Source organism: Exophiala xenobiotica (genome assembly GCF_000835505.1).
Source record: "Exophiala xenobiotica strain CBS 118157 unplaced genomic scaffold supercont1.3, whole genome shotgun sequence".
NCBI classification, from domain to species: domain Eukaryota; kingdom Fungi; phylum Ascomycota; class Eurotiomycetes; order Chaetothyriales; family Herpotrichiellaceae; genus Exophiala; species Exophiala xenobiotica.
This window is the reverse complement of record NW_013562492.1, coordinates 2,314,281-2,338,065: the sequence shown is the minus strand read 5'-3', so window position 1 is coordinate 2,338,065 and position 23,785 is coordinate 2,314,281. Positions and strand designations below refer to the sequence as shown.

General features: G+C 52.7%; 11 protein-coding genes across 11 annotated transcripts; 5 read left to right on the top strand and 6 right to left on the bottom strand.

Moving 5' to 3' along the window:
- The first annotated feature begins 1 nt into the window (after position 1).
- Positions 2–2,996, top strand: PV05_05078 (uncharacterized protein). The gene has a single exon (XM_013461543.1). The coding sequence runs from the start codon at positions 222–224 to the stop codon at positions 2,646–2,648; it is 2,427 nt and encodes an 808-aa protein (XP_013316997.1). The 5' UTR covers positions 2–221; the 3' UTR covers positions 2,649–2,996.
- On the bottom strand, positions 2,734–4,755 carry PV05_05077 (3-demethylubiquinone-9 3-O-methyltransferase). The gene has a single exon (XM_013461542.1). The coding sequence runs from the start codon at positions 4,510–4,512 to the stop codon at positions 3,502–3,504; it is 1,011 nt and encodes a 336-aa protein (XP_013316996.1). The 5' UTR covers positions 4,513–4,755; the 3' UTR covers positions 2,734–3,501.
- A 151-nt stretch (positions 4,756–4,906) lies between these two features.
- On the top strand, positions 4,907–8,886 carry PV05_05076 (potassium/sodium efflux P-type ATPase, fungal-type). Its single transcript, XM_013461541.1, has 2 exons — positions 4,907–5,574; positions 5,628–8,886. Exons 1-2 carry the CDS (start codon positions 5,350–5,352, stop codon positions 8,754–8,756), a joined length of 3,354 nt encoding a protein of 1,117 aa, XP_013316995.1. The 5' UTR covers positions 4,907–5,349; the 3' UTR covers positions 8,757–8,886.
- A 69-nt stretch (positions 8,887–8,955) lies between these two features.
- PV05_05075 (uncharacterized protein) lies at positions 8,956–10,666 on the bottom strand (the record flags this gene model as incomplete). Its single annotated transcript, XM_013461540.1, has 1 exon — positions 8,956–10,666. Exon 1 carries the CDS (start codon positions 10,429–10,431, stop codon positions 8,956–8,958), a length of 1,476 nt encoding a protein of 491 aa, XP_013316994.1. The 5' UTR covers positions 10,432–10,666.
- Positions 10,667–11,190: 524 nt separating this feature from the next.
- On the top strand, positions 11,191–14,272 carry PV05_05073 (uncharacterized protein). Its single transcript, XM_013461538.1, has 3 exons — positions 11,191–11,651; positions 11,699–12,178; positions 12,230–14,272. Exons 1-3 carry the CDS (start codon positions 11,373–11,375, stop codon positions 12,704–12,706), a joined length of 1,236 nt encoding a protein of 411 aa, XP_013316992.1. The 5' UTR covers positions 11,191–11,372; the 3' UTR covers positions 12,707–14,272.
- PV05_05074 (uncharacterized protein) lies at positions 12,902–13,813 on the bottom strand (the record flags this gene model as incomplete). Its single annotated transcript, XM_013461539.1, has 1 exon — positions 12,902–13,813. One exon carries the CDS (start codon positions 13,811–13,813, stop codon positions 12,902–12,904), a length of 912 nt encoding a protein of 303 aa, XP_013316993.1.
- A 247-nt stretch (positions 14,273–14,519) lies between the features above and the next one.
- Positions 14,520–16,794, bottom strand: PV05_05072 (uncharacterized protein; the record flags this gene model as incomplete). Its single annotated transcript, XM_013461537.1, has 10 exons — positions 14,520–14,618; positions 14,691–14,842; positions 14,924–14,982; positions 15,036–15,447; positions 15,511–16,042; positions 16,105–16,185; positions 16,249–16,412; positions 16,468–16,542; positions 16,598–16,695; positions 16,751–16,794. 10 exons carry the CDS (start codon positions 16,792–16,794, stop codon positions 14,520–14,522), a joined length of 1,716 nt encoding a protein of 571 aa, XP_013316991.1.
- A 637-nt stretch (positions 16,795–17,431) lies between these two features.
- On the bottom strand, positions 17,432–18,385 carry PV05_05071 (uncharacterized protein; the record flags this gene model as incomplete). The annotated part of the gene is made up of 1 exon (XM_013461536.1): positions 17,432–18,385. One exon carries the CDS (start codon positions 18,383–18,385, stop codon positions 17,432–17,434), a length of 954 nt encoding a protein of 317 aa, XP_013316990.1.
- A 551-nt stretch (positions 18,386–18,936) lies between these two features.
- PV05_05070 (uncharacterized protein) lies at positions 18,937–19,828 on the top strand (the record flags this gene model as incomplete). Its single annotated transcript, XM_013461535.1, has 2 exons — positions 18,937–19,024; positions 19,140–19,828. The coding sequence occupies 2 exons, from the start codon at positions 18,937–18,939 to the stop codon at positions 19,826–19,828; spliced, it is 777 nt and encodes a 258-aa protein (XP_013316989.1).
- Positions 19,829–20,388: 560 nt separating this feature from the next.
- Positions 20,389–21,258, bottom strand: PV05_05069 (uncharacterized protein; the record flags this gene model as incomplete). The annotated part of the gene is made up of 2 exons (XM_013461534.1): positions 20,389–20,706; positions 20,761–21,258. 2 exons carry the CDS (start codon positions 21,256–21,258, stop codon positions 20,389–20,391), a joined length of 816 nt encoding a protein of 271 aa, XP_013316988.1.
- Positions 21,259–21,894: 636 nt separating this feature from the next.
- Positions 21,895–23,676, top strand: PV05_05068 (uncharacterized protein; the record flags this gene model as incomplete). Its single annotated transcript, XM_013461533.1, has 5 exons — positions 21,895–22,097; positions 22,159–22,698; positions 22,752–23,311; positions 23,378–23,472; positions 23,536–23,676. The coding sequence occupies 5 exons, from the start codon at positions 21,895–21,897 to the stop codon at positions 23,674–23,676; spliced, it is 1,539 nt and encodes a 512-aa protein (XP_013316987.1).
- Positions 23,677–23,785: the final 109 nt, after the last annotated feature.

Below are 23,785 nucleotides of genomic sequence, written 5' to 3'. Positions count from 1 at the left end.
TCTGAAGTGACCTCGTAAATTCGCGCATTCTTCTGTTTGAAACTTGATGAATCCTGTCCGAACGCCCACAACATCGATGTCGCCACCGAGTGACAGTTCGCTCGGACACTGATTGCCTACCGTACATGAACATTCGCCGCCCTTTGTCTGGCGCAACTCTCTTTCATCCTTTCCATACTGAATCCTGAAGCCATAGCCACATTGCACGATGCGCTGGCGACATGCCTGACTATTTCTTTCATGTTGCCATTGAACTGTTTACCGATATCCCGTCCAGCGCAAAAGAGACCGTACATCGCGGACTGCCAGACCTCAACCCGTTTTTCAAAGCCTTGAAACCTTTCACCCATTCTTCTCTCCGCCACCGGTCGATAGATCGAGCTTCACAACTGAAGGCCGACTCTCCTTCCCCTCGTACCTCACCGCCGCCTCCAGCGCGACACGATTTCGATCCTCCAGACATCCCTCACTCAGACCCGAAAGACCACCGGTTAGACAAGATCTCGCTGCAGGGATCCGTTATGTCTTCGCAGTCTGGAGGAAAGGATTTCTCCGTGGCAAACCACAGCATCATTGAAAAGGGCATTGGAAGCGCCATCTCAGGTCATCATCTAAAGGGCAAATACGAACCACTGGAAAGCCAGGACACTGTGGAAGGATGGGGTATTGTGCATCTTTACAGAGATACTGAAGAGACGTCGGGGCTATACAAAGATTCCGCCTACAGGTCGAGCGATCTATGGAGTGATGGACTTCGAAATCCGCCATCCATGAACCCTCACCCTTCCCCGAAAGACGAAGAATGCACAAGTCTATGTATACTTGCGGTCCCTTCTTACATGACGCCTTCGGATTTCCTATCATGGGTAGGTGAAGACACAAGAGGCGAAGTGAGCCACTTCCGAATGGTCCGCACCTCAAGAGCAAACCGGTACATGGTCTTGATGAAATTCAAACATGGCAAGAAGGCAAGAGAATGGCAACACGAATGGAACGGAAGGGTTTTCAATAGCATGGAGCCGGAAACGTGTCATGTCGTGTTCCTGAAGTCGGTTGAACTGATACAAACCTCTTCCTTGGAGCACAACAATGGCCTGAGTTCACCAACGACAAGTTATCCTCGCATGTCCAATGATCCTTTCATACCAGCTTCTACGACAACGAAACCTCTAGCCCCACGAACACCCTCCCTTGTCGAACTGCCTACCTGCCCTGTCTGCCTGGAACGCATGGACGAAACGACTGGTCTTTTGACTATTCCCTGCCAACACGTATTTCACTGCACGTGCCTCGAGAAATGGTCTGGTGGTGGATGTCCAGTCTGCAGATATACTCACGACGACTTTTCTTCGCGTCTTGGTTCGTCCAAATTCAAGAGCATGAATCCTAACGAATACGAAGTCTACGACGGGCCCCTTGAATGCGAAGTATGCCATGTTGACACGAGTCTGTGGCAGTGTTTGATATGTGGCAAAGTGGGGTGTGGAAGGTATGAAGGGAAGCATGCGTACGCCCATTTCGAAGAGAGCGGACATACATTCAGCATGGACCTGGAGAGCAAGCGAGTCTGGGACTATGCAGGAGACGCATACGTCCATAGAATCATACAAGATGCAGCCAAACCGGGCGAAAAGCTGGTCGAACTGCCGGGCAGAAGGCGTGAGCCCACTGCTTTGGAAGGGCAAGAAGACGTCGAGGTGGCGAAGATGGACAACATTGCGCTGGAGTACACGCATCTGCTGACAAGCCAGCTCGAGAGTCAGCGAGTGTACTTTGAAGAAGTGGTCGAAAGAGCAGTGGATAAAGCCTCTGAGGCCAATAAGAAAGCTGAGCGAGCCATGGAGGAATGTCGCACAGCAATGGAAAAGTTACACAGCCTCGAGAGCCAACATGATGTGGTGGCCAAAGGTCTGGTTCCAGAGCTGGAGAAGGAGAAGACCCGTCTTGAAAAGCGAAGTGCCAAATTCGAAGAGATGGCCCGGAGCTTTAACCAGAAATACCAAGAAGAGAAGACATTGGCTGCCAATCTCCTGGAGAGAGTGAAGTTCCTCGAGGACACTCAGATCAATCAACTGAACAACACCATCCGCCATCTGGAAGAGGAAAACGCCACAAAGGATTTGTTGATGGAAGGTTTGAGAGACGAGCATCGTGATGCCATGATGCAAATTTCCGCGCAGAAGAAACTGCAGGAGATGGTCGCAAACGGAGAGCTGGAGCAGGAAGACCTTGATGGTGCCATCATCGAAGCTGGACCCGCTAAGAAGGTGCCCGTGAGGAGAGGCCGGAGGGTTGTGAATGGCCAGAGTCGAAATGTAAGCACTCCGACGTCAGCTCAAACACCGCATGGTGGTGGTGCTGAGGCATCACGTTCCGCCGAGGGATCGAACGAGATGGATGCTTTGTACGACGAAATTTTTGGCGAAGGCTTACGCAGCAAGGACTGGGACGAGGATAAGGCCAAGAAGATCCTCGACGAATGCAGAGCGAGGTTACTTGGTGAAGGACTGCTTGTCCTCCCAGCCGCTGCTGATGCTGAGAGCACAGATGCGGAAGTTGATGGTGAGCACGAGATCGATGGACAGAGAAAAACGAAAGGCACAAGCGCCAATAAGAAGCGAAAAGGGAAGAAGAAAGCAAAGAAATGAACTGCTTGACATCTGGGGGGCACGAACCAGTGCGATGAGCGGGCTTTCCAATGACGACGACATGATTGATATGGGCGCTTTTCGACGGGGCTTTGCGCTGATTGTACATTGACACGACTGGAATGAGACTTGATACCCAGCGCTGCTACAGGACAGTGCACACTGTATACATACCATCGGCGTTGGATTTGGGTTGAGCTGTACTCCGTAAGGACGGCTCTTGTAATCAAGTATCACATCTATGCTATCGTGCATTGTGTGTTTCTATCTTCAAACCCACATTTTCCTTTCGCAGGTGTAATGCACCGGTTGATAGTGTTACAGTCTTTCAGCCAGCTTGTTGCAGGCGAATATACATGTACATGGCATTACCTGTTATACAAAACCGTAAGGCCATGAGCTGTTGCACGTTTATCGATTGGTAGGCCAACGCCGTCGAAAGCGGTCTGTTCGGCTGCTTTGAGGAAGCGTTGATTAAACTCCCGGAACCTAGGCCATCGACAGCAGACAGGGCCGACTGTTCTGCAGGGTGATACTGTTACTGTTTCCAAGGACGCGCTCTCCGTTGGAAGGCATCCTGGTCGGAGGGAGAAACAGTCTTGTTGTGCAAACAGGCTGCTTCCTCAGCTCGTCATCCTTTCTCTTTCTTGGACCCTCGAAGAGCAGAAAGCCTGAGTGGCCACGTTAAGCGGCCATCTTTCGTTCGGTTTCGCTCGGATCTCGTCCCATGACGGTAAATCCTAATGCTCTCCGTCCATGCGAGCCGGGCCCTCGTCGTGAGAGATTTTCAAGCGACCTTTTTTTCGGAGAGGCCAAAGAAAACGTTGCCCGTGCGCAAACTGCTCGCTTCTCTTCAAGCCACTTTTCTCACGCCAAAGAAATAATTACCCAACTGCTCGCTTCCATTCACGTTCCGCCAACCCAGCATCGGCACATAGATCACGCCCTGCGTGCGGAAGTCCGCCCACCGACCCGACGCGCGTGTCTCGAAATATGTCTGTAGTTCAGAAGGGTTGATGTACTTGTTCCAATCGTGCGTGCCGGCGGGGACGACCCCGATCACGGGGGCCTCGGCGATGAGTTTCGTGGTGAACCAGGCTGTCGGTGAGCGCGAGATGGTGCTGCCGACGAGCCAGCCGCCGGGCTTGAGGTGCGTGAGGGCGCTGTCGAGGAACGCGGAGGGGGAGTCGATGTGTTCGAGGACTTCGAAGACGGTTATTATATCGTATTTTTTCTTCTTCTTCTGCTCTGATGATTCTGAGGATCCAGATGATCCCGCATCGGTAGCGGTAGCGGTGTGATGTTGGGGAAGATCTTCAATGGCGCAGTTCAAGTATTGCAGTTTGGGAGGGGACAGGGCGGGATCGGAGCGCTGGTGAGACTTGGCCACTTCGATGACGAGCGGTGTAGGGTCGATTGCGGTGACGGACTGTGTGGACGGGAGGCGGGCGGCGGAGGACGCGAAGATGCCGCCGCCGCAGCCTATGTCGAGGTAGGAGAGTCCTGACTGCTCGGGAGGGGGGTGGTCTGTGGTGGACGTGGACGTGGACATGGACGATGAAGGAGAGACGAGGAGGCAGGATTGTATGAAGTCATGACGGAGAGGGTTCATGAGGTGTAGGAGCCGTGAAGGGCCGTGAGGATCCCACCATGTTGAGGCGAGGCGGGAGAAGTGGCTGACTTCAGAGGGTGATACGGAAGACGAGGAGGATGATATGGGTGGTGAGGATGCCGTCGAATGCGGCCTGGTTGAGGTCGGTATTCCAGCTCTTGCAAAAGACGTCGATCTCTGGGATGTCCAGCGGGCAGGTGACGGCGTCCGTCGTACAGCCCGGGAGGCGATCAGCCACTGGGATCTGGTCATGTTCCGCGCAGCCTCGGGAGGTAGAGTTTGTACAGGTTTGTGCCGATCTCCGAGATCGAGGCTGAGGGCAGTGTGGTCTGTTTGTCACCACCGTCGTTCTACTCGTAAAATTCCCAGCACGCGTGGAACCCTCGCCTTACGGACTTTCTCTGGGCCGAGTGACGTCTTCAGCCTTCTTGCTGGGGTTCGCACCGAGCGGAACAACACTCGCCACGACACGCTTGAACGGTAAGGACAGCACCTGGCGGGCCGGGATGCGCAGGCGAAGAGGACAGCCTCGGCGGAAAGTCTGGGTAGGCTCTTGGCGCCTGGCTTGGCACAATCTTGGCTTGGGATCTATTGGCTCGCTCGATCCGATTCGACCTTTTCGCCTCCTTACGATATCCCTTATCATCCTGCCGCGAACACCCTCTGGGGTCTTGGAAGTTAATCCTGCCGTCTTACTCGAGTTGCCACGCGTCCATCCCGCTCTCCTTCCAAGAATGCCTTGGCGAACCGCCAGAAGGCATTGTGGGCATCGACGGCCTTTCATGCCAAGGGCGCAACGCCACCTGATATCTCTTGGCTCTTCGAGATAGTCGATGACGGAATCCTTGGTATCGGGACGGACGGTAGGTTGGCCAGAGCGTCAATGTGAGATCCCATGGGTTTATATATTTAGCCACAACCCCGCGTGGTAAGAATGTAACAGACCTCCAATCACCTCTTTTCTAGATTTCCAACAAGCAAATCTACGCCCACATTTTACAATACACGTACAGTCGTTATCAACTAAATCCCAGATATTTCTTTACTGGGGAACGGATCCGTTCCTGGGTAGAACGAATTGCGCCCAACATGGGTAAGCAAGGCGGAAGAGCCGAACAAAACTACGCAAAACAGCCGTTTTTGCTGTCAGTGGATGAGATCGCCGATCATCTTCAGACGAATATCGACTCGGGCTTGAGCAACGCTCAAGTCCAGCAATATCAGGAGAAATATGGCCCAAATAAGCTCGTGGGCGATGGAGGAGTTTCCTGGTACTCAATTCTGGGAAAGCAGATTTCAAATGCTATGATATTGGTACGTATGATGCATCACCTGGGCTTGAAACGTGACTTGCTGACGGCAAGCAGGTGTTGGTGCTTGCAATGGCACTATCTTACGGCGTCGAGGACTTCGTTGAAGGAGCCGTCATCACGGCGGTCATCGTCCTCAATGTTCTTATCGGCTTCTACCAGGAGTTCCAGGCCGAGAAGAAAATGGATGCTCTACGATCGCTTTCCTCACCTTCCGCAAATGTCATGCGCGACGGAAACGAGACGACCATTCCATCTGGAGAAGTGGTGCCTGGCGATATCGTCTCCATCAAAACTGGAGATACTGTGCCCGCTGACCTGCGGATGTTCGAAGTCATGAACTTGGAATGTGACGAGGCCATTCTGACCGGCGAAGCACTCCCAGTAGCCAAGGAAGTCGAGTTCGAGGCGAAGCACGGCACACTCAAGGAGGAGCTCGGCCTAGGTGATCGACTCAATATTGCTTACTCGTCGGCGACTGTCACAAAAGGCCGCGGCCGGGGTATCGTCGTGTATACTGGAATGTCGACCGCCATTGGAGGAATTGCCGCTTCGATGCAAGGCAAGAAACGCAAACCGAACCGCTCTATGTCACGAAAGAAATATGGTCCAATGCAGCCTATAAAAGGAGCAGCCCTTCGAGCTTGGGATGGTGCTGGCAAGTTCCTTGGTCTCACGGAAGGAACCCCTCTTCAGATCAAGCTTAGTAAACTGGCCTACGTCCTGTTTGGCTGCGCTATCCTGCTTGCCATCATTGTCTTCGGGGTCAATCGGTTCAACGTGACAAACGAAGTCGCCATTTATGCCATCTCGACCGGTATCGCTATCATTCCGGAATCTCTGATTGCTGTTCTCACAATCACATTTGTTGTCGGAATGACCCAGATGAGGAAAAGGAAGGTTGTGATCCGTCAACTCAGCGCACTCGAAGCTCTTGGTGGCGTTACGAATATTTGCTCAGACAAGACCGGGACTTTGACTCAAGGCAAGATGGTCACTCGGAAAGCCTGGATTCCTGGAGCTGGCATCTACAGTGTGGAAAACTCGAACAATGCTTCAGACCCGACCGAGGGCACAATCACTTTCGGCAAGGCTCCGAAGTCTCGCAAGGAAGCCGAAGCCGAGCGGCAAGCTAGACAGGAAGCTCTTGATCGCGAGCGAAGCGTCGCCGGTGTGGTCTTTGATGTTCCGAATGAAAAGTTGCAGAAAGACAATGAAAAAGGCCCAGTAACCGAGACAGACGTCGAGAAGGATCCCGAGGTCATGCCAGAGCTCCAGGCGTTTCTTGAGTCCGCGGCTCTTTGCAACCTAGCCACAGTTCGCAGGGTCAACGAAGACGGCCAAGAGCAATGGAAAACAGCTGGAGACCCCACCGAGATTGCTCTTCAAGTCTTTTCACACCGATTCAACTATGGCAAGAAGACACTACAAGAGGATCACGGTTGGGCACAAAAGATGGAGTTCCCCTTTGACAGCTCGATCAAGCGCATGTCTGTTGTGTACCAGAAACCAGGTGAAGACCACTCAACCATCTTTACCAAAGGAGCTGTCGAGCGCATCATTGACCTGTGCACATCTGTTGGCATTGGCGACCATGAACAGCAAATGACGCCCGACTTCAAGGAAAGCATCCTCGAGCAAATGACCTTTCTCGCCGAACAAGGCCTGCGCGTGCTCGCCGTGGCACGCAAATTCACACCCCTCGAAATCGTCGAGCATTCTGACATTGACCGCGCCGAAGTCGAAAAGGACCTATGCCTCCTCGGTCTTGCCGGCCTCTACGATCCTCCTCGTCTTGAAACCAAGGCCGCGGTCCAAGCTTGCACAACCGCCGGCATCACCGTGTCCATGCTGACCGGCGACCATCCCTCCACCGCCACTGCCATCGCCAAAGAAGTGGGCATCATCCCCAAGAACATGGGCCAACTCGCACCCGACGTGGCCGCGGCCATTGTCAAAACGGCCGCGGAATTCGACAAAATGAGCGACGCCGAAATCGACGCCCTTCCAACATTGCCTCTCGTCGTGGCTCGCTGTGCCCCCGAGACAAAAGTGCGCATGATCGAAGCGCTGCACCGCCGCAAGAAATTCGCCGCCATGACAGGCGACGGCGTCAACGACTCCCCATCGCTCAAACTTGCCGACGTCGGTATCGCGATGGGCCTCAACGGCAGCGACGTCGCCAAGTCAGCGTCCGACATTGTCCTGACGGACGACAACTTCGCCAGCATCGTTAACGCGATCGAAGAGGGACGCCGCATGTTCGACAATATCCAGCGCTTCGTCCTACACTTGCTCACGTCCAACGTTGGCGAAGTCATCCTGCTGATTTGCGGGCTAGGATTCCAGGATAGCACGGGCTTCTCTGTGTTCCCGCTCTCGCCGCTGCAGATCCTCTGGATCAACATGCTAACGTCATCGTTTCCTGCGTTCGGGCTCGGACGCGAGAAAGCCTCGCCGGACGTCATGGAGCGCCCTCCGCATGATAACAAGAAAGGCGTCTTCACCTGGGAACTCATCACCGACATGCTCGTGTACGGCACGATTCAGGGCACGTGTTGCCTTATGACGTTCATTTTCATCGTCTACGGACCAGGTCCAGATGGGCTAGGTGTGGATTGTAACCGTACGTACAACGATACGTGCGACGTGGTCTTCCGCGCACGAGCGGCTGTGTTCGCGGAACTCACGTGGTTGATTCTGATCTCGGCGTGGGAGTTCAAGGCCATGCGTCGGAGTATGTTCAGGATCAACCCGCACGATACGAGGGCGTTTCCCTTTTTCGCGGACATTTGGGAGAATCAGTTCCTGTTCTGGTCGGTGGTCATTGCGTTTTTCTCGGTGTTTCCGGCCGTGTACATCCCGGGACTGAATACCAGCGTGTTCAAGCACAAGGGGATCTCGTGGGAATGGGCGGCCGCACTTGTCTGCGTGTTCGTGTTTGTGTCGGGCATGGAGACGTGGAAGTACGTCAAGCGTGCGATGGGTTGGTTCCAGCAGGAGGAGACGGAGGGCATGAAGGTGAGAAGACGCCAGCGCTCGGCATTGAATCTGCGGCAGGGCTTCTTTACGATGGCGAGGAGCTTTACGAAGAGCAAGTCGGAGGAGAAAAGGACGGGAGCAGAGCAGGGTGAGAAAGAGCCTCCGCGTGGCACTGTCATGCCGAGGCTTCTGGAGGAGGTCTGAATGTATAATGCGACTGTTTTTGTTTACGACGTTGTGAAAGTTTTGGGTGGTACCTAGGTAATCATGCTGTGTTCCAATAGTATCTGATACTGCGGGTTGAATCCACAACATTTGTTGACTTTGTCCAACATCATACAACATTTTGGTCGGCCATTCGAATGCTAGCACGAGGAGAGGGAGGGAGAGAGGCTGACTGACATCAATGTCCGAACGACGCTCTAGCATTCTCGTGCTGGTGCAAAGTGACCGTCTTGTCGTAGAGGTATTCCCTCAGTCCGTATTCACTGTTGTTGTTGCCCCAGCCGCTGCCTTTCACCCCAGACACTGGGAGTGAAAAATCGTCATAGACTGTAGGCATATTGACGTGGACCTGTCCGTAGTCCAGATTCTTGGCCATGTCCAGCGCTTGTAGCATGTCCTTGGTATGAATCGTGGCGCTCAGGCCGTACGCGGTATCGTTGGCCAAAGCGACCGCTTCGTCCGCGTCTTTCACAATGTAGAGCGTAGCTGAGGGTCCGAAGGTCTCTTCATCACGTATTCTGTCCGTGCTTTTGATTCCCGTGAGAATCGTCGGCTTCAACGAGGCACCTGTTGCCCCGATATAGGAGTTGTCTCCCAAGAGGAAGGTCGCTCCAGCGGCTCGGGCTTCCTCGACGATGTCATGGGCATGCTTGGTGATGTGAGTTGCTACCGCGAATCCAACGTCACCCGAGTACTTGGCAGATGCTTCTTCTTTCAGCGCCTGGATGAAATCGTTCGAGATCACTTCTTCCACAATGATCCGCTCCGTGGAGAAGCAGATCTGTCCCTGGTGTAGAAATACGCCGAAAGCGACATGTTCCGCTGCGGCCTTGAGATTGGCATCCTTCAGCACGATGGCTGGGCTTTTGCCTCCCAGTTCCATGAGGATCGGCTTCAAGTGCTTAGCGCATGTTTGACCAAGGATCCGGCCAACGGCAGCGCTGCCGATGAACTCGACTTTGCGAATCGCAGGATGAGCAATCAGTGCTTCCGTCACGCATGCTGCATCCTTGCGCTCGGCCTGGACCTGGTTCAGACATCCTTTGGGCAAGCCGGCTTCTTCCCAGATGTCAACGATCATTGAATGAGTACGAGGACAGAGTTCCGACGCCTTCATGACGACCGTGCATCCGGCAGCAAGGGCAGCGGCAACGCCACGCGAGGAGAGAATGATGCTACTGTTCCAGGGAGGTATCAACAGTACGGGGCCAACGGGTTCCTTGAAGACAAAGCCATAGCCGTCCGAGATCGGGGGGATATCACCAACTAGCGCAGTCGTCAGCGCGCCAGCGAATTCACGCATGATGCCAACAGCGAGCTTGATATTGAATTGCGCGAACGTCTCCGAGCAAGAAGTCTCGTCCACTTCCCATCTTGCAATTTCGCCTGCACGGGCTTCGTACAGGTCGGCTACTTTGAGTAGCATCTCGCTGCGGAACTCTGGCCTGGTCTTCTTCCATTTCAAAAAGGCGTTCCAGGCCGCGTCTGCTGCTTTGCATGCGTCGGCTTCACTTGCGCCCTGTGCGTAATGTATGATCTGTTGCTTCGCCGAAGAGTATACCTCAATGAATTTGGAAGCTTCTAGGGGCGCGGCTTGGCCATCAATCCAGAGCGGAACGACCTGAGTTGTGTCTGTGTGCCGAACGAAAGGCATTTTGGTCCCTTACAACTGAATGCTGTCAACAGATTTAAGGAGAGAGTACCCCAGACTGAGGCACGGTCAGGACCCTTTGCAAGGCTCATGAGTTGAGCAGAGACGTCTCTGTGATTCAGGCTTTATCTTGCTGTCAACCAGAACAACGCAATAGCTGTTGACGGACATAACGCACGATCAAGGTTGGCAGAACTCAGCCTTGTGCTCTTTGTTCACTGAAGAGGAAATTTCTGGGGATAACCGCAGATAAGGCCCCTGCTCAGTCTGGGGAGCGGATTTTTGGTCTCGGGTCTATGGCAGCTTGACCCGGACCTGCGAACAACCACCACATTATCCAACCTATCGAGTAGAAGTTCCGCAAGAAAGTCAAGGAACAATAGGCGTGGTGGGTCACATGGACAGTCGGGGCAGTAGAAGAAAACGTGGGAAGTGGCGGCATTTGGGAAGGACAAACCGGTGCGGGACCTCTTCCACGGATTACCGACTGGCCACGTATCTGGGGCTATTCCCAGGAGTCGAAAATCCTGGGGTGAATTGATGCGGCTCCAGGGAGGACGGCCCTTGACGGTGACCAGGAAGAATGCATGAAGTTGGAAGATAGCACTTTCGACTAGGTACTCTCGCCCTTTGGATTCGCGTGATTCAACTTTCGAGGAAGGCGCCAATAATGATGACTAAGCTGATGACTAAGCCTCGCCCGCTTCACAACATCTTCTTTTCGATGTTGGGCGAATCTTCATACTCATCATTGAGCCATTACTGTGGTACGGATTCGGCAGGCACTCTTCGCGCGACGGTGGCTGTTATGCCCGGAAAGAATAACACCATCATCGGGACAATACGCGTAATGCTAGGTGGGATTAACCATTCTGACAACCAGCAGTGGTACACTTCCCTTGAGCTGGCATCAACTTCTTCTTTTGAGATTCGCAGCGCATAACATGACGGCCACAATCCAAAACAATGTCTCCCTTGATCCATCGCTGCTGTTCGAAAGAAATTCAGACATCCCATCGACCAGCGAGGAGTTGCGGGCTGCCATAGCCGCTTTGAAAGCCTCCACCCGCGCCACTGAATGTCGGACGCGGGTCCTCAACCGTCAAAGCACTCTGGCTGATCGCCTGAAACCCCTCAGTAACAGCTCTCGCGATTTTAGGAATGGCAACGGGCGCTACTTCGCTCAGAAGGAGATTGCGGAGGTGCAACACGTCAAGTTCACGGTATGTCCTTACTCGCGTGCCAGCGGCTGCTTGTCTAAACCTTGCAGAATGAACAGCTACAGGAGGATGTGAGGACGGCACTTCACGCCGAAGTCGAAAGCGCTGCCAAGTCTGCGAGGTCCGTTCAGGCCATCGCTATCGAAGCTCTGAACTCCGATGATCGTGCTCTGGCTAAACTCAACGATATCTCAGCCAGTAAGCCTCGAAACACCCTTGATATCGTTTCACTCCGAGCCAAGGCGAGCAAGCTGACCACGGCGCTGCTCCATTTTCGGAGCCAATCCATGAAAGATCGACTTGATCGTGTTTACCTAGAAAGTCTCGATAATTTTGACGCTGCGAAATCCTCGGTGGACACATCTGGTGCCGTTTTCAAGGACGCTAAGAGTGACCTCGGATCATTATATGCAGAAATTGACAACGTCATCTCCATGGTCATGTCTCAAGAATACGTTAATTCGATTGAGGTGGCTCTTCTGAAAGTGCAACGGCTTAGAGAGCGAGAGGAACAAGCACGGAATGAACGGGTTGGTTTTCTCCTGGGACGCATATTGAGCTTCATTGACATGAGGGCTTAGATCCATGACAAGCTCGAATCTCTCACCGCAGTCCTCGAGAACTTGTCCGACGGGCTCGAGAATTTGCAGTCACAAAGAATTATGCTGCATAATTTGCCCTATGAGTTCGACAGCACAATCTCGAGCGCCAGCACCCGCCCTAAATTGACATCAGAAGTATCGCAGTCATGCAATCTTGATACGCATCCTGCTCTTTTGGCACTCATGCAGCACATTGGACTCTCCGAGGCAGAACCTAGCAATCTAGACGGTGCAATCAAACAACTGGTATCTGAGCTCTCGCAGCAAGCAGACAGCAACGTGCTCCAAACACTTCAGTTCTCCCAAGAAGCCCCGAGATCGGCACGAGCGGCGCTACAGAATGTCTCGAACGCCCTCACTGCATCAACTATACGCGACTCAGATGTGGACGACCTGGAACTCAGAATAGCAGCAGCCCGGACCCAGCTAGATGGATTGTCTCCTCCTGCACCTTGAATGTGCTCCATTTGTTGACCAGAGGGCGATCGTCGTGCTATGAAACACCCAATGTAATTCGAATTGCTAAGCCGGACATGTCTCACGACGATCAGGGACCAAGACAACACCGAACGAGCTAGAAGAATGGCAACGAACAGGAGATACGGAGATATCACTTACACAACCAGCCCGAACAGAAGGTAACCCCTGGTCCTACTTCTTGCCATACGCATCATCAATCGCCTTGTCCCGTCCATACTCCTTGATACTCCTCTCGACCTTATCCACACCACTCGCATCCCTTGCCAACTTCTCCGCCACACTACTCGGCAAAAAGTTCGACGCGAACCAGACCGTCCACGCGAACGCGCCGACCCAAATCGTATTCGGCGGCTCTTTCTTCTCCAAACTCGCGACAACCTTCTTCGCCCACACTTCGGAATCGATGGCCTGGTCCTCGAACGGCGATCCAGTGTACAGCTCGTTCAGCCATGCCCGCGCCGCGTAGTACAATGACTTGTCCGGAACCCCGGCAGTCCCGTTGGCCTTGTTGGCGCCGATATTGCTCTTTGTACTCCCCGACTTGAGGTCGATAACGCGCACGCCGAACGGGCGCAGCTCGTTGCGTAAGGAGACCGTCAACGTGGCCATAGCGGCCTTGGACGCGCCGTAGAGTGCGACGAACGGCGGGGCCATCACGGACGAGACAGAAGTGTGGTTGACGATCACGGCACCGCCGGGGCGTTGGGAGCGCAAGAGTAGGGGAAGAAATGCCTGGATCATGGCCAATCCGGACCAGACGTTCAGATCAAAGAGAGCCCTGGCATCGCTGAGGGATGTGTCGACCAAGGCGCCGAAGTAGCCGGCGCCAGCATTATTGACGAGCATGTCCAGAGTTCCATCAGTGAGGGCGCGGACCTCAGAGGCGCATGCTTCGATAGACGGCGTGGAGAGCACGTCCAGAGACAGAGTCTCGATTTCAACGGCTTTGACGTCGGAGAGTTTAGAGAGGTTGCGGGCGGTTGCGAAGACGCGGAAATGACCTGTCTTGTGGAGGGCAAGGGCGAGGGTTGAACCAAGGCCGCCATCGGAACAGCCTGTGATCAAAACGGTTGTTTTGGCCATTGGGTGATCTGGTCGCGATTGGTGGGGCAAGTTTCTACGAAATTGTCGTTGAATCTTCTTGGATTATCGACCTCTGCTGTCGTTCGTGCGGGCTCTGTTTCACTGGAGAGAAGAAGACGTGCTGTGCTGCCTTTCGCTTCACAGAGACCAGACTTATAGGCCACGAGTGAGGCACTTTTCCTAGCGCAGCACATCGTTTGCCGTCAAAACTGAGGGTCGTCTACCGTCCCGTAGCGACTAAAGCGATACTGTGCCGTGGCGACGTGCACTGCAGACCTTGAGAGAGCCTGATCAGTCAGCAGGCCGGACGAATGGCTATCCCGGGCCATTATCATGCTTCTGGACGAGTGCAGGAATTGAGATGCTGATGGAAACGATTTACCACGATAGGCACTCTTTCTGGATCAAGCGGCGTGTCAGTCGCTCCGTCCCAACAGGATGGGCATGTTTATTGTTAAGACTATTAGAGACTATCTGAGTCGGAATGATATTCGGCCCGTTGCCGCCACGATGGCGGGCGCACGTGATCACTGCTAAATAACGGCAAGAATAAATGACACCGGCTCGGGCTTACATTCCTCCGGCCCATCTTAGGTCTCTCTTCATCCGATACTCTCAACGTAAAGCGCGAGGTTTGATGGAGTCACAGAGATCGCATATGTCAAGATAAGCTGCATCTCTGCGCTCAGATTTATTTTCTACGCTGCTAAGTTTTCTGAGCCTGCGCGTTCCTTGCGTTGATGATTTCAATCTGGCTTGCAAGTCTCCATGGCAAATCCATCTTTTCCATGAATACTTCCAGCACCTGAGTGTAAGCCAGTCAGCAACGTTTTTCCCCCAATTATTCAGCGACCCAAATCGAGAAAGGAAGACAGACCTGAATAGAAGTCGGACGCTGATACTCAGGGAGGCTGACGACTTCGTCAAATTCCTTCTTGGTGCGAACTGCACGAGTGCAAGCCCGTCCGTTTTCGGCTCCGAAGAACTCGAGCATGGCAGAGTGATTCCACACAGATATATCGTTATATGCTTTGGGTAGTTGTTAGTCTCGCGCCGCAACTTGGCCTACAACGGTGACTCTCGTGAGAGGACACGACAGCGAACACATACCTTGTTCTGGCCCGTGTATAGCTCTCTCGATGGTATAGCCATTGTTGTTGATCACCACGCTGTGGGATATCAGTCCAACCATACATTTGAGCAATAGTCGGGCCCGGCTTACATGATGATGTTCTGAAAGCCCAGCTTCACCATGGTCCCGATCTCCTGCACTGTCAATTGCAGACTCCCGTCGCCAACGACTAGAATCACTCTTCCCTGGCGATCTCGATCACGGAGGGCGACAGCGGCTCCGAGGCAAGCTGGTACCGAGTACCCGATGCTCCCATAGTACACCTGTGTCAAGTACGTGACATCTTCCGGCAGATTTGCATCGGGCAGGCCAAACTGGGCAGTCCCAGACTCTGCTATGAGGATGTCTCCAGGACGGCAAAAGTCCCCGAAGCGCGTCCATATCCAAGATTGCGTGATCAACTCCGAGTCAGCGTCTTTTGGCCGAGGTAGTGGTATTCTCCCGGGCGCTGCAACGCGCGGCAGTCTGTGTAGCTCAATGGTTTCCAGGAGAGCGGACAAAACTGGGAATATTTCAGCACTTCAGCTACGGTGCCGGAGCTGTGGGAAATAAGCAAGTCACTCACATGACACGAGCCCAATGTTACGATAGACAACACCCGCAATCGAAACGTGATGTGGGTGGACTGCGATCAATTTATGTTCTGCGATGCTTCGAGTGTGGCCGCCAGTGTTTGAGTCCGCCAACAGAGGCCCGAGGTCGAGGACGAGATCGCTCTGCTGTTCGACCACTTCACACACCCCAGGAATTGATACTCGTCCGTTGTAAATTCCCGAAAAATACGGCTTTGTCTCGTCGATGATGCTCTTCCCCATAGATGTCGAAAACGTGGGAAACTGCAAGACTTCGACGAGTCTGCGAGCAACGTCGCGACCAAGATGCCGTGCAGTCAATGCATCAACAATCACGATTGGGGATCTCGCTTGGTAGAGCAAGGACAATGTGGCGGAAATTGCTGAGTCTTTGCTGAATTCATCCGTAAGAGGCGCCAGCTCGATCTGAGAAGGTGGCTGAGCAGGGACTCGTCGATGAACCATGTCCGTAGGAACAAAGATATAGACTGGTAATGACTGTGCGTAGCATTCATGCACGACTCTCTGAGGGACCGTTAGCAGAAGAGGCAAAAACAGCAATAGTACTCCAGCTGCCTTGAGCTTACATCGATCTCCTTGGCCGCCGTTGCTGGATTGTCCAGCCAACAATGAGCTGCTCGGACGTGCTGCGATATCTTCTCGTAAACCTTTCGATTCAAATTTAGCTGTGTTAATGGAAGCCGGCCGTGGCCAAGACTACTTGTATTTACCTTGTGATCCGGAGAAGGGCCCAAGCAGTGGTGTATCATCAGGCGTTTTTCGTGAGCAGCCATCGGCGTTGTTCCTACAATGTGTATCACTTTCACCTGTTCGGTATACGCCCCGGCAATGCCATTGAGAGCACTCAGTTCTCCTACCCCCATCGTAGTTACAACTGTGTTGATCGTGAGAGCTTGGTCAGGAGGCGGGCTGGACAGGGGATGCAATACCAACTCCGGGGGATCCGCTAGCTCTACAATATCCGTCCGCAGCGTATGCGGCATTGAGCTCGTTCGCATTTCCAACTTGAAAATAGTTGTCAGCGTCAATGCTGACAAGGAAACGTAGGGGACAGTTCACCCCAGTTTAGGTCTTTGACTTCGTCTATGTAATCAAGTAATTCGAGGTTCATGTCACCAGGGACGCCCATGATACTTCGAATGTTGAAGCTGCGGATCCTATATCCAGGAGTGAGCATAGGTACATCTTCCACTTGCAAGAAATGAAGCTTACTTTTGCCATAGTAAAAGCCCTAAAGGAGTGCCACGGTTTGCCATTGTGGGTTTAAGCGTCCGTGGAATGCGAACACCGACTTCCTGGATTGTTTTCCGTGAAAATGAGCCTAGTACGTAGGGGAGGCTTTGAGAAGGTCTGAGAATAATAAGGAGCAACCGAAGATGCTGGTGTTTGATAGCAGATGGCAGTAGTACAGTCAGGCCGTGACAGAGGTCAGTCCGATATCACAGTAGCCTGAAGTAGGTGTAGTACTGGAACCTAGTTTTCTTCATGAGTATACCTAATGTTTTCAGACTACTTTGCTGGGGATCGATACCGTATTGGGGACTTTGTCTTGGACACAGTTGAACCCATCAATTGTCATCGCCCTGAAGAGAGCCTTCCATCAGTGCCAGCCAAAGCCGCCGTATGCACGCGAACAGCCTCCTCAGAGACACGCCAATGGAGATCGATGTGGGTGAACATGACTTCGCTACAGTGCAAGGCTTGTTGGAGTTCCCCCACCCCCAAGTCATGTCTCGGGGTTGCGGGGGTTAGACTCACCTAACTTAGACCGTGCGCACTGGGCTGCTAGGTTTACGGAGGTGGGAAATTGGCGTCGTAAGTGTGAGAATTTAGTAGGTGGCCTCCGAGCTCGGTGGCAGCTGGAAAGGTGTTATTGGTCTTTGATTCTAGACTCTATTCTGGTCCATTTGGCCTCACAAAAAACCTCGACTTTGCTTTGCCCTGCTCCAGTCGATGTAAAGCGTCCACCAAGCCTTCAAAGGGTACCTCTTCTACCTGTGGATCCAACTTACCCTCCGCAATGAGGTCGAACATTGTTGGTAGCTGTTCTTTGCGCCCACCGAGAGAGCCCCTGATTTCGATGTTCTTCATAACAATCAAACCAGTGGGCAGCTTCATGTCTGAGTCCCCCATTCCAACAAGCACAATGCGTCCCTCCCGCTTGACGGCGTTGATAGCAGCAAGCATTGTCGCGTTGATCCCCACGAAGTCAAACACAATGTCAAATGTGACATCTTTGCATTCGTCGATGCTGCTATGACAAGCTTTCGCACCGGCTTTGAGTGCTGATGGAAACTTTTCCTGATTGATATCGAAGCCGTAAACGGTGGCTCCCTGGAGACACGCAACTGCGAGGCCTGTAGAACCCAGACCACCAAGCCCAAGTACTCCCACAGTCATCGACGAAGTCACCTCCCCCGTGCCAACAACCGCATGGTAAGCCGATGCCATCGCGTCCACAGCGATACAGGCCCTTTCGTAGCTCAGGCTCTCAGGAAGTGGGACGATGACCTGTGCAGGTGCGACGGCATATTGGGCATAGCCACCGTTGAAATCCAGGCCGATGGCGGTAGAAGGTGCGATCAGGGCGCATCCGACTCTCTGGCCGACATGGAATTCCGTCACACCCTCCCCAAGTGCGGTAATCTGTGCTGAAATCTCGTGACCCAGCGTGATGGGTCTATGCTTTATCCATTGTGACCCTGTGCCATCGAGAATATGGCAGTCAGAATGGCAAAGACCACAAGCTTTGATTTTGATCTGGACCTCTCCAGCGGCAGGTTGTGGTATTGGCAGATCTCTCAAGACGAGGCTTGAGCCTTCGCCGTCCCATTGATAAGCTTTCATTGTGTAAGGGTTCAAGACGTGGAACTGTTTGGGAAATTTGGGACTGCTTTGTAGCTGCGACTCTAGGCCTCGTACTTTGAGACCAAGGAAGGACCTCTTTAAGAATATTAACATTCCAATGCTTTGGTGTCCACCGGTACTGCAATCGTGGCGGCACTTGTAAGCTTTCTCCTACCCTCGAGGTTTCGGGGCCGGGCATCCCACCAGCCATCTTCCAATCCCACACTCTTAGCAGCTACGTTGGTCAGCCAGTGGGGACTTCTACCGCTTGACTGGGGGAGCAACCCCACAATGTACTCCGTACTGGCTATCAGCTATGCATGAACGTCTGGAAGCCAACAACCACGATGTTAGAGTTTGAACTACCTTGGAGTCTTACCAATCATTTCCAGAAACCCTAATTGTTCAAATTATAGAGCATGGAGAGAAGAAGCATCTTTGGGTCGCTTTTTCATGGACTTTCACCTCGTTCCTTGTAGTGAGAGCCGAGTCATTGCAGGTACGGAACGCAGTGTGTAAGAATAGCTTGTGTTCTTGGGACATCATCCAGTATGGCTGCCGAGGATATGTCAAATATCCAAGCAGGAAATCTCTTCAGTGTTAACGGCCTCGTCGCTGTGATCACTGGAGGTGGCTCTGGTAAGTCAACCACCTGCTAAACCGCTTCCCAGAGAGACCACTCAATCGTGAGCCGGTTTCATTTCCACCGCTAGTTCATAGCGTACGGCTTCCACTGACGAGATACTTGCGTTAGGGCTTGGTCGAATGATGGCAAGAGCTTTTGCTGCCAACGGCGCCTCCAAAGTATTCATTATTGGCCGCCGCGAAGAAGCTTTGACAGAAACTGCCGCTACTGGACCTGGGAAGACCATTATCCCAATTGTGGGCGATGTCACTTCCAAGGAGTCGTTGCAGGCCTGTGTAGACAAGGTCAAGCAGTACGTGGACTCGATAGACGTGCTTATTGCGAACTCTGGAGCATCGGGACCCTCAGTGCCAATCATGGACTCGGATCAACAGAGCCTTTCTCTCTTGCAGCTGGCTAAGAACATGTGGGAGCCCAGTCCAGAGGAAGTGACTTCAACCTTTGCTGTGAACATCACCGGAGTCCACTTCACTGTCGCAGCATTCTTGCCGTTGCTCCACGAAGCGAACTTGAAAAGACCCCAGCCGCCCAGCTTGGATAATTACAGGCCTCGACCACAAATCATCACGACTGGATCCGTTGGCGCCTTCAAACGAAATCCTCTGGCGAACTTGTCGTACGGCCCCAGCAAGGCTGGCCTGACGCACTTCACTAAGTCACTCGCAACGACACTGATACCTCATGATATCAGAGCCAATGTGATCGCACCTGGGTTCTATTACAGCGAGATGACACATGACATGTTCCAAGGTAATCTTCTAGTCGCTCATACACTGCTCTCAGAGTGCCGGTATTAACTTGTGGCAGCACAGGGTAAACTCGGCATCCACGATGTTGAGGGCGCTTTTCCGAAAGACGCTCTCCCTGCGACGCGAGCTGGGAATGAACAAGACATGGCTGGAGTTATATTATGGCTTTGTTCAAGAGCTGGCGCATATGTAAATGGTTGTGTTCTGCTGACCGACGGGGGCCTCCTGTCCATCTCTCCGGGTTCATATTAGAAGTTGAATTATTGGGACTGCAGAGAAGCTGGGCTCGTTCACCTGGGATAGTCCAATCCAGTCAGTATCTAGTTTTGTCTAGTCATTGAAATGCTACGATGGAGTCATGTGGGCTGTACGCCTTCAACGACGTTCAGCAAACAAGGCCTTTAAACTTCCTGCGAGTGTACTCTGTTTAGAAGGAGTCTGCTGACTGTGAAAGCTACTTATGGGCAAAGAAAGGCAACCTCTATACACTTGCACGGACTTGTTGAAGAACGAGAAGCCGCCGGCTGAGTGGGAAATATCAATATCTTGAAAAGTTTGTGCAAATGTAATTTCTTCGAAATCCTGAGATACGCCTTGAGCTAGAAGTCTCACCCTTTTTGATGAAAGACGGCGGCCTTGGTAAGGTCTACGCTGAGAAACCGTGCACACTCGTCACAGTAGTCTACAGGATCTCGCAAGTACATCTTTTCATTGGAGCATTCGATGACGGCACCAGAAATGTCTTCATCAATGCACTTGTCGAATGCATCCATGAGTAGTTGAATAGGTGTGCGGCAGTTTTCAGGAATGTGTTTTAGCATATCTGCATCGATACCCGTCATCACAGGCCCAGGACAGATGGCATTCAAAGTAATCCCATCGCTTTTGAGGAGCCGCTGGCCTGCCGATCTGACCAAGCCGATGACCTATGTGCTTTTCTCAGGGATTTGAAGCAGAATAGACTTGACTTGTAGACTTACACCATGTTTTGCGGCCGAGTATGTTGGGCGGAAATGAAGCGGATATAGGCCTGACTGGCTGGCAGTGACGACTATCTTGCCTTCGCCTCTGTCTTCTCTTTTCTGATGATAGTGTCTGAACAATGTAAGACCATAGAAAACAGCAAGAAGGTCCACCTCGATTGTAGCGAGGTTTGGCTTTTCTAATTCGCCCGCTGCGTTCATCGACAACTCGTAGACCGGCTCAATCGATGCAATGCCAGCATTGGCGGCGAGAAAATCAATCTGTCCGGCCCAGTCGTATGCCTTTCTGAACAATTTTGCTTGTGCATTCCAGTCTGTAACATCGCATTCAACAAAAAGAAATTCTGATCCAAGTTCCTGCTGAAGTTCCGCTCCTCGCTTCCCATTCAAGTCAGCAACAACAACCCTGAAACCACGTTGAAGAAGATGTTTCGTGAGAGCAAGACCAATCCCGCTCGCACCCCCTGTTACCAGTGCTACGTTGGAGCTCGCCATTGCAGAAGAACGAGGTCTCTTCTCGTCGTGGGGTCCTAATTCAATCACAGCGCGTGCTAGTGCTTGATGCTTGAAGTTGCTTTCTGTGAAGCAAATACAAAACTCTAGGACGAGTACGGGGGACCGTGGATCAAAGTCCATCCATGTGTCCCCGCAGCTCCACCATTGCAAATTCCCGGCGTGGATGGCCGACTGTCGTTCTGCCGTCCGTACAGTCACCGAACATTTAACCGCCCTGCACGGTCTCCCATTCCCGAAAGCGCGAGGTGGGGTGAATGTCCAGCTCTGTGGTTCTGTATGGGGGTTCGAGTTTTGCTTTGCTTTAGCCCTCAGCGTCGGTTGAGGAGTCGGTGCTTGTGCGGCACGGTTTGGAGCTTGTGCTACATCTGGTTCTCCGCACAGGTCCCTCGTTCTACTTCAAAGTACTTTCTCTCACGACCATCTTCTTGACCAAATAGAAAACCTCGCCAGAACTTGGCTTAGTACAGGCCGAGCCTCAAGCCACCGGTGTTCAGCACGCCGACCGCTATCCTGAGACAATTCACTCCAGGACGGAATCGAAGACGATACTCGGTAGCCCTACGCCAAATCAAGTCCTGAGAGCTTGCCGTGACAGCCTTGGTGCAGCCGTTCAATATGGCCTTCAACCTAGCTACAGTGGTTCTTGCAGCCGCGGTGGCTGTCCTCATCGTCCACCAACTCGTGACGTCTATTCGGTTCCGTAGGAAGTACAGATTTCCTCCATCGCCACCAGGAAAGCCCTTGGTTGGAAACATGCTGGACGTGCCATGGCCGGCTGGTATGTGGGGAGTCCAGCTGGCAAAGAAGTACGGTGAAATGTAAGTCTTCACATGGCTTCACGCGGCGTTCTTGCAGCATGCTCACCGTCGCACCTCACAGGTTCACAATTCGGATCGGCAACAAGAATGTGGTCTACTTGAACTCGGGCCGCGTCGTCACAGATCTCCTCGAGAAACGAGCTAGCATCTACGCCTCGAGACCACCTCGGCCCATGGCTCAGGATATTGCATCCGGGGGTGTACGCATGTTGTTCATGGGCCATACCAATCAGTGGCGCAATCAAAGGAAGATCATGCACAACATCCTGAACTCGCAGCAGGCGGAGACGAAATTTGTCAAATATCAGGAGCTTGAGTCTAGGCAGCTACTCTGGGACTACATGCAAGACCCAGAGCACTGGTACAACGCCAACCAACGTTTCTCCAACTCAGTGATCATGGGTGTCGTTTTCGGGAGAAGGGCATCCTTGGACGATGCAGTGCTTACCAAAATGCTAAAGCAGATGATCGAGATCGGGAGCCTAGCCTTCGCCCCAAGTCTATACAGTGCCCCCGATTACGTGCCCTGGCTCAACTACCTACCTAAACCACTGCAGTGGTGGAGGCCATACGGCGAGGACTTGTTCAAGCGTACCTTGGAGTAAGTGGATATGGCACCCCTCAACGACAGTAATCATGCTGACCATCCGCCAGAATCTATAAGCAAGAGGTCGACGCATACATCGTGAAAATGAAGAACGGGCAGGCGAGGCCTTGCTTTGCCGCCGATATCATTGAGGGCACCGCAAAGAAGGAATTTGTGCTAGGCGAGAATGAGAAATTGATGGTCTTCAGTACGCTTTTGGAAGCTGGTAGCGACACGTCTCGGACAGCCACTACGCAAATGTGTGCTGCCGCTGCAGTGTATCCTGAGTGGGTGAAGAAGGCGCAAGGCATGTTGGATGACGTGTGTGGCCACAACGCTGAGCGGTTACCGACGTTGGCGGATCGAGACGCACTCCCATACATCACTGCAGCAGCCAAAGAAGCACTTCGATGGCGTCCTTTCGTCCAGACGGGAGTCCCTCATGAGCTGACGCAAGATGATGAGTACGAGGGCTATAAGTTTCCAGCAGGGACTTTGTTTACCTGGAATGCCTACGCTTTGGCCTTGGATGAAAATGAGTATAAGGACGCGCACTGCTTTGTACCAGAGCGTTGGTTGAACAACGATCTGAAGAACCCTCTAAAAGGACACTGGTCCTTTGGAACTGGTAAGTTCTACAATACTGCGAACCTGCGAAACTGCGGTATGGGCTAACCCGGTGCAACGTGATAAGGTCGTCGAGTATGTGTCGGCTATAACGTCGGTTTCAACAACCTTTGGATTGCAACTGCGTGCTTGCTGTATTGCTACGACTTTGAACAAGATCCAGTAGGTCATACTATCATGCTCTTTCAAGGAAGCGAATATGACCTGGACTGACCACTCACACAGGACCAACCCATCGACACGTACAACAGTATGTGGGACAGCGTTGACAGGCCTCCCTTCAAGCTGCGCGTCAAGCCTCGCAGCCAGGCTCACATCGACCTTATGCAGCGCGAAGGATTGAAGGCTGTGAACACCGACTTGTAAAGTTGGCTACCGTATGTCCCAAAGCCATGATCTGGGCTGGATGTTTTCATCTAAAACTTTATGCAGCCAGTCGAAACCTATTCTTGGTGAAGACGTTGGACTAGGTGAA

Bases quoted from the DNA above. Each gene is read 5' to 3' on its own strand.
- PV05_05078 (XM_013461543.1), top strand. From the start codon at position 222: ATGCCTGACTATTTCTTTCATGTTGCCATTGAACTGTTTACCGATATC.
- PV05_05073 (XM_013461538.1), top strand. From the start codon at position 11,373: ATGACGGCCACAATCCAAAACAATGTCTCCCTTGATCCATCGCTGCTG. The intron at 11,652-11,698 runs GTATGTCCTTAC...TAAACCTTGCAG, and splicing joins TGCAACACGTCAAGTTCACG to AATGAACAGCTACAGGAGGA. The intron at 12,179-12,229 runs GTTGGTTTTCTC...ATGAGGGCTTAG, and splicing joins AACAAGCACGGAATGAACGG to ATCCATGACAAGCTCGAATC.
- PV05_05076 (XM_013461541.1), top strand. From the start codon at position 5,350: ATGGGTAAGCAAGGCGGAAGAGCCGAACAAAACTACGCAAAACAGCCG. The intron at 5,575-5,627 runs GTACGTATGATG...GACGGCAAGCAG, and splicing joins TTTCAAATGCTATGATATTG to GTGTTGGTGCTTGCAATGGC.
- PV05_05077 (XM_013461542.1), bottom strand. From the start codon at position 4,512: ATGACCAGATCCCAGTGGCTGATCGCCTCCCGGGCTGTACGACGGACG.